The sequence below is a fragment of the Sapajus apella genome, unplaced genomic scaffold (genome assembly GCF_009761245.1).
Source record: "Sapajus apella isolate SASKATOON/1434 unplaced genomic scaffold, GSC_monkey_1.0 scaffold1, whole genome shotgun sequence".
NCBI lineage: Eukaryota > Metazoa > Chordata > Mammalia > Primates > Cebidae > Sapajus > Sapajus apella.
Window position 1 is genome coordinate 46,139,576 of NW_022436941.1, and position 11,420 is coordinate 46,150,995.

Genomic DNA, 11,420 nt, shown 5'->3' on the forward strand with positions numbered 1-11,420 from the left:
TTAGACTTTAAGAAACAAATAGTGATACAAAAACTAAGGATGGGTAAACTAATTGCAATGCTCTAAGAGCCATAATTTTCCTCATTCATAAAATTAACAAATAATACCTTCTGAGATATCAATTACTACTCATTGTGATATTGGTAGTGAAGTTATTGTTTCTTCATTCTACGTAAGAATAACATAGTAACACTTAAACTTCTAACACATACCAATCAACAGATATTTTGCCAGTGCTTAAAAAATACAGGTTATAGGGTACAGAACACTACACTATTTATTTGAAATATGTTACTTGAGCCAAACTAAGATATTTGTACATTGTAGGGGGTGGGAAGCATTGGAGTAGGGAACATAACAGGTTTGTTTGCTTGTTTTGGAGAAGAAATAACATGACATCCATCTGCAATTTCTCTGAATCATGGAAAGCCAAGTAATGTTGTTATTCTGTGATGATTAAATAGCATAACCAGACCAGGAATGTTAGCTGACATGTATAATCCCAATGCTTTGGAGGACAAGGCAGGAGGACTGCCTGAGGCCAGGGGTTTGAGACCTTGGGCAACAAAGTGAGATCTCTTCTCTACAGAAAAATGTTAAAAAAAAAAAATACATGGCCATGGTGATGCACACCTATAGTCCTAGCTACTTGGGAGGCTGAGGCAGCAGAATCACTTAAGCCCAGCAGTTTGAGGCTATAATGAACTATGATCGTGCCACTGCACTCCAGCCTAGGCAACAGAGTGAGACCCTGACTCTAAAAAAAAAAACAAGCAAAACTAAATACTTTTTGAATTTGCTTCCAATTGCGTTCCCAGGAGAGTTTTCATAGAAAAGTAACCATCTAACCTATGGATTCTTTTTTTTTTTTCCCATTTATTTATTTTATTGCATTTTAGGTTTTGGGGTACATGTGAAGAACATGCAAAATTGTTGCATAGGAACACACGTGGCAGTGTGATTTGCTGCCTTCCTCCCCATCACCTACATCTGGCATTTCTCCCCTTGCTATCTCTCCCCAGCTTCCCACCCCCCACCGTCCCTCCCCTATTTCCCCCCAACTGACCCCAGTGTGTAGTGCTCCCCTCCCTGTGTCCATGTGTTCTCATTGTTCAACACCTGCCTATGAGTGAGAACATGCGGTGTTTGATCTTCTGCTCTTGTGTCAGTTTGCTGAGAATGATAGTTTCCAGGTTCATCCATGTCCCTACAAAGGACCCAAACTCATCGTTTTTGATGGCTGCATAATATTCCATGGTGTATATGTGCCACATTTTCCCTATCCAGTCTATCGTCGATGGGCATTTGGGTTGGTTCCAGGTCTTTGCTATTGTAAACAGTGCTGCAATGAACATTCGTGTACACGTGTCCTTATAGTAGAACGATTTGTAATCCTTTGGATATATACCCATTAATGGGATTGCTGGGTCAAATGGAATTTCTATTTCTAGGTCCTTGAGGAATCGCCACACTGTCTTCCACAATGGTTGAACTAATTTACACTCCCACCAACAGTGCAAAAGTGTTCCTATTTCTCCACATCCTCTCCAGCATCTGTTGTCTCCAGATTTTTTAATGTTCGCCATTCTTACCGGCGTGAGATGGTATCTCAATGTAGTTTTGATTTGCATTTCTCTGATGACCAGTGATGATGAGCATTTTTTCATATGTTTGTTGGCCTCACGTATGTCTTCTTTTGTAAAGTGTCTGTTCATATCTTTTGCCCACTTTTGAATGGGCTTGTTAGTTTTTCTTTAAAAGTTTCAAGTTAAGAGGGATGTAAATGCTGAAAAATAAGATAAAGGAGAGATTGTATGCAGGTCAAGCCATGTTGATGTCATTTAGAGGCTGAATCGAAAACAGAAGGATCCACTCTTCCTACACTTTCCAATGCTTTTTAAAAGCTGAATTAAGTTGCCTCAGCTTGGATGGCATTTTCTTGCTTCTAACAATATAACTTGAGCAGCAGCATTTCAAATGTCCTCACTCTGCCATGTTTATTAAAAGCAAATTATAACAAATATGTCATGAATGTGAAAAGGTCAATTTCTATGTGTTTGGTTTTGCATTTGTCATATTATATGAGAAAACTGTTAATAGTTGATAAGTATGTTCAAAAACATTCCCAAGGCTCATAAAAAATCCATCTCTTTTCTTTTTGAAAAATAATATATGAAATTTGAAATAAAATATTTGAAACAAAAGCTACAATAATGAAGTCTTCTTCAACAAACTGCAAGTATAGATGAAAAGATACATGTGAAAAAAATTTTAATGCAACAATGAACTAACAGCTGAAGAAAGTAATAGAAAAGATAAAACAAAGCACTATGTGGCTAATTAACCAAAATTGACCTAATGTCCATAAGCACAGACATTAGATACTATAGGACTCAAAGGAAAAGGATGATCACACATCAGGCATAGGTAGTTGGAAGTTCTTCATGAAAGACATGGGCTGTGGACTGGGTCTGAGGAAGAATGAGTAGGTTTCTTTTCTTCTCCAAGGGAGAAGAGAAGGTGGTCTAGGACTGGTCCTGAGAAGAACTCACATATACAGAACAGAAGAAAGAAGGTAACAAAGACATTACTTTCCCCTCTCATTTGAACCTACCTCTGAAAAAGCAGTCTGCACTGTGCAATGTAGAAGAGAGACAGACAACAAGGATTTTTCTTGAAGAATAAAATCCAATACGACTTTACTCTTCACTCCTCAGCTACCAACTGGTAGAACAATTTGAAATCATTGATTTGGCCAGATGGTTAATGTTGTTTAACAGTACAGTTAACTAATAAGTAATTGTAAAGCACTTTGTAAATATAAAGCACTACATAAATGTTTCATAATAACATTAAACAGGAGGCTTAAGTTACATTTTTATATTCAAGTATTTTATTGGTATTTTAGGAGATATGCCAAAAATATGATCAAATGCCATTATTATAATCTGTGTTTGAAAAATACAGCAAAATGATTATAGGAAAACAAAATCAACCTTGGCCATGATGGGGTGAACAGAGTGGACTAGCATAAAACATTTCCATCATGAAAAACAAAAGAGAATGACAACACGGTCATATACATATATATTTGTATATGTTGCAATATTATTTATTTAAATTTATTTATTGCAATATTATATTATTGATTGATTGATTGATAGAAAAGAGAATTTATCAGATAAAACAATTTGAAAGACACAGAGCAAGAGAAAGCATATCAATTTAGGAGCTCTGAGGAAACCACTTGACACAAGTAGAGTCTCACAAAATAAGAGTAACATTCTATAAAGGACTTAATTTTATAGCTTATCCACTATTTACAAGGCATTGAGATGGGTGTATACCACTAGCACCCCCTATTTGGCATATAAGAGAATCGATACACAAAGAAGTTAACAAATGTGTTAAATATCACACAGCTAGTAAGTGGCAAAGTCAGGATTCAAGCCTAGACAGGATGGCTCCACTGTCTACTGGGAGGAATCTGGGAGAGGTTTTATTACCCTGATAAAACGAGACAGGTGGACCCATATTCCTTCCTCCTGCCTCAGAATGAGGACATGAAGGCTAAAGCTGCCACACCTATATCGGGACCATGAGGTAAATGACAAGAGAACCATAGAGACATCAGCCTTGCTGTTGCTAAACTACTTAACCTATGCCAACAATCACCCACCCCTGCATTCTTATTATATGAGGACAATAACCCCCTATTTAGGTAACTGACCATACCCAGGATTTCTCCCACTTGCAACCTTAACCAATATGCCAAGTCATCATCATCATCATCAACAACATCATTATCATCATCATCATCGCTTGTCGAGTGCTTGCTATAAACTAGGCATTATTTTATGTTTCATGTGTGTTTAATCTCTTCTACCTTATTCCAACTCTGTGAAGCAGGCACTATTATTATTACCATTCTATATATAAGGAAACTGAAGCACTCATTGTGTTGCCCAAGGCCACACTGCTTATAAAGGATTTAAATCCAGCACCATGACTTCTGAACCCTCATTCTGCAGCAAACAGTACTCTAAACAGTGAAAGACTAAAATTATTTCAATTAAAATCAGAAATTAGATAGGGATTCTTCCTATTTTAGTATACCTATTCTTAGTCAATATTATTTGGACATTCTAAAGCCAATGTTTGTCAGTGGGGATATACTGACATTTTGGGAAGACAACTCTTCATTGTGTGGCATTGTTGTACATTAAAGATGTTGTCATCTATGTTGTCTAGGTCCTAGGAGAAGCACTCTCTAGACATAGTGTCAGCTGACAATGCCCTCCATGTTTCCCTATAGGGAGACATTGTCACCCCAGTTAAGAACTATCATTCTAGTTCAAATTTGGCAAAGTTCCTCCAAAAAAAGTCCAAATAATAAACACTTTAGGATTTGCAGGATATTCAGTCTTAGTCTGTCACAACTGCAACCACTAAACTTTGACATTATTCAGTGAGATCAGTCATAGACAGCACATAAACAAATACGGGGGCCTGTGTTCCAGTGTAACCATATTTATAGATGAGAAAGAACCCTGAGTCACCAAGAGGTTAAGAAATTTGCCTGGGTTGATTCATCTAGAAAGTTTACATTCGGATTCAACACAAAGGCAGAGTGATTCCAGGGCCTGTGCTCTTATTCAGAATACTATTGATTTCAGAGATTTTAAATGCTTTTCTCCTACTAAATACCTCAAAGAGCTTCTCACACTCCAGACTCTGTCCCTCCTCATATGTCTGGTGTTGGCTGCTCCTTTCTGCAGTACAGGCCACCCAAGATTTGCTTCCGTGACAGCCTGGACCATACCCCATGCTTTACTATGCATGTCCCTGAGAGATGCCTTCCTACTTGGCTCTAGCACACAGTCATCCCAAAACCTCCCCAAATACAAGATTCTATAAAACTGATGATTAGAATAGTTGTTCACTGATCTGTGACTGTTTTTATTTTTCACTTCTCAAGGTCTCCTTGTGGGACTGCATATCCACAATTGCTCATTGAGGTAAGCAAAAATAGAAAGGTCTTAGCTCATGGTATGGCACATGGAAAAGCTCTATAATATGTGCTAATATTAATAAAATATCCAGAGTAGCAAGCAGATATACCTTCTTGATGAATGAATGTGTATAAATTCAGGAACATGCACCAAGCCTGTGAACAACCAAGTTAATCAGAGTGGTACAAATGAGCAAAGTTGTTACTGCTGATTCTGTTAGAGTATCTCAGTCTAAGCTTTAGAGTCTCTATTGTGCTTGCCTAGGAAAAGGGACCCATATCTAACCACCCAGGAGCCATACAGATGGAGGCAATTCCAGAAGACAGTTAATATCATGGTACAGATCAGTGGAGTCTCATGAGATTTTACTGCTCATTAGTGTCTAAGATACAGCACAGTCATTGCAACCAGCTGTGAGGGCCAGGTTGCAATTCTTCTACAATAGTAGGCAGGTGGAGAATTTAGCAATAATATAAAAGGGCAGACTACCAAAGTTAGGAAAATAAAAAATATACTTATCTCACAATGCTTTTCGGGACAAACCAGAATATGCTGCTTCCAACATTTTCTGGTTTCTGTAGGGATATGCTTTTTCCACCACAGATATTAAATATATTAGGGGAATTTAGGAATAAAGATTTGTAACAATTGCTCATTCAATTATGTTTAACAAATTTTGTAGATTCTTTTCTCTTTCAATAGTTTTTTAAAACAGAATTGACTTGTTTTTGCATTGTATTAATGAAACCCAAAACCGTGATGGAATTAAAGAAAACTTCTGTTAAGAACTTACAGATGTGAAATATAACAATGTTTGTGATTAATATACATTTCAAATCTCTAATGCTTTCATTCAATATGACTAAAACTATTAAGGAAAATGTAGTTCTAATATTATTTTTTCATCCATCTTTGTCATCATTTTTTATCCTCTTATGAAATGATTTCTTCTTAATAAGCACAAAGCAAATATAATAAGGTTGTGGTAGGTAAATAACTTTGCCCAATATCATTAATTACTAACAGCTCAATTATACTGTGAAGTGCCTATAATTGTCACGAAGCTTCAAAAATCCTGATCATGGATTCTATTATGTATACAATTCATTTAAATTACATTAATTATATGGATTTTTAATGAAGCAGAGACTACTTTCAATTTTCACAAGTAGAGAAAATGATCAAAATATTTATGTGCATATTACATACTTTATTTTGTTGACATTCATAAAATAATTCATTTACTCAGATAATATTAGCACCTTTACATGGGAGGAGGATAAAATGCAATACATCATTTCTCATGTTTGGATTTAAGATTACATGATCCCTAGATGGATCTTTTATGTAATATCTAGCACAATTTGGGCAATCGTTTTTGGAAAGAAAAATATTTAAATTTTTTTAACAGTAATTTATATTAGCTGAAAATGGTCTTTAAGCCATGGTTGTTAATTGCATTTGCAAGTCCAGATTCCAGAGCTTGACTCTCTGACTTCAAAGATACTCAGGCAAGTGATTTTAACACTCTGTGCCTCAGTTTAGTAATCCATAGAATAGGAATAATAACATGTTTAATTGAGAATTTAAAGAATGATATGTCAAGTGTTTAAAAGAATGATTAACCATTAGTTAATGCTATGTAAGTATTTTCCAGTATTTATTTTCCTGCTTGGGAAGAGCTCAATTTAACATGAATATTAGTGATGCCCAATTTCACACATACAAAATGGATAGGGAAAGCTTTTTATCATTAATATTCCATGAAAGCAGTGTAAGAAAACCTTGTGGGGTAAATTGTAAATCCCCAAATACAGATTTTCCTTGTGATGTGGCTTTGAATAGCATGGCAGTGAAAAACTTTTTTTCATTCATGTTTTTATTAAAACCTGTTAGACCAATGACCTAACTTCAACCATACGGAAACATGGAAAAACTAAGGCAGCCAAAAATAGCAGTTTTTATATCAAGACAAGATTGATGCTAGGAGAATCCTTGGCAGAGGGTGAAGCAGAAATATAAATTAAAACCAGGTGTCACTTTTCAGATAATCCTCTTTCTTCTCTCCATGTCTCCCCTCCTTCTCTCTTTCCTACCAGGACTGGCCAGGGCACACTGAAGTCAGTACTCAAACAAGGGAACTTGTATGGGAACAGACATCCTATTATGAGGGCTCTATGGAAAGTGCAAGGCTAGGTGCAGTGGCTTACACCTGTAATCCCAGCACTCTGGGGGGCTGAGGCAGGAGGATCACTTGAGCCCAGGAGGTGAAGATGAGCCTGGACAACATAGGAGATACCCTGTCTCTACAAAAAATTTAAAATCAGCCAGGCATGGTAGTGTGTACCTGTAGTCTCAGCTACTTGGGAGTCTGAGGCAGGAAAATCACTTGAGCCCAGGAGGTTGAGGCTGCAGTGAGCCTTGATAGTGCCACTGCACTCCAGCCTAGGTAACAGAGGGAGACCCTGTTTCTAAAACAAAACAAAACAAAACAAACCCAAACAACAACAGCAAAGAAAATATACATGCTTTCTTTTCATCACTCAAACAAAACCAGAAAATTCCACCCAAATTCATGTGTGCAGGCTATTTGTTATCCTGGAATTTGGATTATAACCCAATGAGGATTTCTGGAGGATGTTCAGTGAGTAGCTGCTTGTTTGTTATTAGAAACTCTACCCTGCTGAAGCCTTTATAACAGAGGATATTTTAGACAGTATTGGCACCGGTTTTAAAATTCTTTCATAACAGTACATCATGGTGGACAGCTTAGAGAGTGATAGAAATAATAGTGAGGAGAGGAGAATGAAACTGTTAGAATGCTGGGTTCAGTATACCCTGGGCAGTCCTGGGGAGGTGGAGAGAGTGGATAGAAAGGGAGAATTAAGTGTGCGCAGGTTATTGTGATGATATTTACTTTTCATGATTATATTCATATGTATATAGCTTGAGAGTCTAAGATTTTATTCTGTATCTCTTAATCATCCAGAATTAGAAAGATTAGAAAGTCTTTAATCTCTTCTTCTTGTAAATGTTCTTTGGAATCTTGCTAACAATTTGCACTTCCCTAGAGTGACTGAACTTGATTGCTTCAAATCTGATCTTATTTCAAGGAATAGACTGACCTGCCCTTAAGGTATATCCAAGTAAACTTGATATTCTTCTTTCTGCTAAGGTCTTCCTGGCAAACCTCCCTGCAACTTAAAACCACTAATCTGGTTAATCAGTGATGGAAAATATACTATGAACAGTATTTGCTTATTTGTTGCTAATTCTATATTTTATTTATATGTGTATTTTCATAGGCCACATACATCTTTAAAATCTAGGAAATACAGAAACCTCATTTGAAACAATTCTTTAAAAACTTTGTCCTCAAGTGGTGCTTATTTCACTCTACCTGAGTCTCCCACTTTCCTGGTCCACTCTCCAGAAGTGCCAATGAATTGTGTTGCCCAAGAGGCAGCCAGTGAAGAATAAACAAGGAGAAACAGATGACTCAATAAGCCAATGATTACATATTCAAGTCTTGATTAACTGAGTATTGACCTGCGGTTTGAAAGTTACAAAAATGCTAAGATATGATTTTTCTTTTAGGTGGGAAATGAAGAAGGAGGAAACATTAGAAGAGGAAGAAAAAGCAATGCTGGAGCACTTAAAACAAATTTGCACCATACAGAACTCTTCTGCCTCAGATAACACAGAGGAACAGTAATCTGCAGAAAACAGCAACAGCTTTATTTTAGGAAACAGTCACATGTAATGGACTAGGATTTTTACCAGAGTCAGTATGAACCTCATATGTGTTGTGAAGCATGAAACCAATGACTGAGTAATCTCTGTACTGAAAAGGAATACAGCACATAAAGAATAAGGTGCTATGTATTCTTTTATTTTAAAAATAATTTCAAATGTTTTGTCTTTCCCCAATCTTTCTCTTTATATGATATAACTGCTGCCATCTCGTGTTCCCTTTGAATTATTTTTTTTCTCCTTTCAGTTTTGAAGTATCTATGACAACAGGCAAAAATGTTCAGCAATATTGTTTTAAGGATTTTTTAGATGCAACATTTGGATGTTAAGTTGAGTGGAGTCACATAGCCCCTGAGGTCATCTGAAAATTTTAATTTAATTTTGTTGTGGCTGTAGCCCAAGTCCCAATCTTAATTGCCTTTACTATCCACAACTGTGCCAGCTTTCCTCATTCAATTTATCTAATTAAAGCCAAAAAAAAAGCATTCTCCTGATCTATAAGTTTAGTCACACCTCTGCTTGTAGTGGTTTTCAGACTTCCTCCTAAATCAGATTCAAACTTCTACTCATATATATTTAGGCCCTATACCAAATGGCTCCGTGTTCAGATAATTGCTTGCCATCCTCTTGGTTCAAGCCACACACTTGCCATTTTTTCCAACCAGAATCCATCTTTCTCCCAAAATTAGTCACAAAACTCATTCCAGCAGTCTTTATCCCAAAGCTCATTAGCTCATTATCAATAATGGGTTACTTTAAAAAATTTCCATTATATTGATACACACACACACACACACACACACACACAAGAAAACAGAACATACTCTAGTACCCTCTCTGCCAAGGACAATTATAGATATTTATTATATCCTTCCTATCAGTGCCTGACATTAGATTATGAAGACCTTGAAGATCTTACGATATAATGTGAAGTCTCCCTTTATGACTCCCTATATGCCTGCCACATTGTTATTTCATCAAGTGGGCAGTTAGTGAACACAATTGATTAAATAGCTGCCAGTGAAGGAAAAAGACAACAAAAAGAATTACATAGTTGAGCAGTCTAAGAACATCTGGGAGAAACCTTGTGTGTGTATATTCATTTTAGAAACAGGGTCTTGCTCTGTTAATTAGAATGTAGTGCAGTGGCATGATCATAGTTCATTGTAACCTGGAACTCATGCACTCAAGCAATACTTCCCCCTCAGCCTCCTGAGTAGCTAGAACTACAGGTTCATGCCACCACACTTGGTTAATTTAAAAAAAGATTTTTTTAAAGATAGGGTCTCACTATGTTACCCAGGCTGGACTTGAACTCCTTGCCTGCCTAGAACTACCGTTACGTGTCACAACACCTGATTAATTAAAATTTTTTTTTTGTAGAGATGGGGTCTCACTGTGTTGCACAGGCTGGACTTGAACTCCTTGCCTCAAGTGGTGCTCCCACCTCTGTCTCTCAAAGCACTGGAATTATAGGCAACAGCCACCACACCAGGCCCTGAAGCCTTACATCATGGACTATTTTAGACCGTATGACATCAAACTTCATGGTTTCTGATGTTCTCAGATATATAATAAATTGTCCATACTCCCACATTCTGTGATTTTTATAAAATATGTGTAGGCTACATGATTTCCAAAGGAAAGTACTCATGCATTTTTCAAAGAGTAAAAGCTTGGGGTGCAGAGGAGGCCACATTAGGAAATCTCTTACATTTTTTCTTTAAATAAAGATACATAAATGGCCATGTAGACAGCTGCCTGCCAAATAACACATTTTATTTTAAAAAAGTGTACTTTAGTTGGCCAGTATAATCATAAACCAAGTGTTTTTAAGATTTGGTTGAAGTAATTTCTAAAAATTTTATAAAGACCATTTAGAAAATGGTACTAAAATTTTATGAGAACTGGACATTCCATCAAATCTGATCTTTAAACAGGTTACTATAACAATCAACATAAGGCAACAGTTTACTTTATTCCTTCAGCTAAGTGGTGGTCTGTGTACTAATTCTATATACCTGTGTTTCATTGGATCAAATGCAAAATGGAAAGTTTAAAATAAATTAATCCAATAAACCAAATATAACAATCTTATAAAGTTATAGGATTTCACATTTAGATAATCTTAATATATCTAAAGGTCATCTTTTAAAGCTATTATTGAATTTATATATTCCTATACTAATCCTGGGAAGTAATTTTGTTTCTCCAGAAAAAAAAAAATCTTTTCTGTGGCTCCTTTTTGAAAGGAAAGGAGTATAGTAAGGGGATAATAGGATGAGTTTAAAGGAAGAGAAAAGTAGTAGAGAAAGAGGGCTTGCAGTTGAACTCTATTCTGTGCTTGTTCAGTGACATTATTATAGGCATAAGTGCAATAAAGTTTTTAATTGAGAGTGTTAAATGACAAGTCAGTTGACTTTATACTCAATACTTTTTTTAAAGTCTAGTAAGAAGTGGTATTTCAAAACAATTTTTGTTTCTCACATTTATTTCACATTTGTATAAGTTAACAACAGGAATGAAGCCTATCAGTTTATATCTTGCCATATGCTTATTACCAAAATATTATCTTTCTATAAAGTATTAGTTTCTTTCCGTGTTCTGTTTAGTTGCATTAAGTGTATTTATTTATATTCTTGTGAAACAGATCTC

At 36.1% G+C, this 11,420-nt stretch overlaps 1 protein-coding gene across 4 annotated transcripts in view; it reads left to right on the top strand.

Annotated features, from left to right (window-relative positions):
* KIAA0825 (KIAA0825 ortholog) overlaps nt 1–11,172 on the top strand; it is a 461,146-nt gene extending 449,974 nt beyond the window's left edge. For 3 of the 4 annotated variants that reach the window (XM_032271836.1, XM_032271256.1, XM_032272732.1), the window contains one exon: nt 8,610–9,247. In XM_032271836.1, the coding sequence (XP_032127727.1) occupies nt 8,610–8,727 (118 nt within the window). In that variant the 3' untranslated portion in view covers nt 8,728–9,247. Of the gene's footprint in view, nt 1–8,609 lie in introns of all 4 variants that reach the window. The other variant, XM_032270484.1, reaches the window with a different exon arrangement.
* Nucleotides 11,173–11,420: the final 248 nt, after the last annotated feature.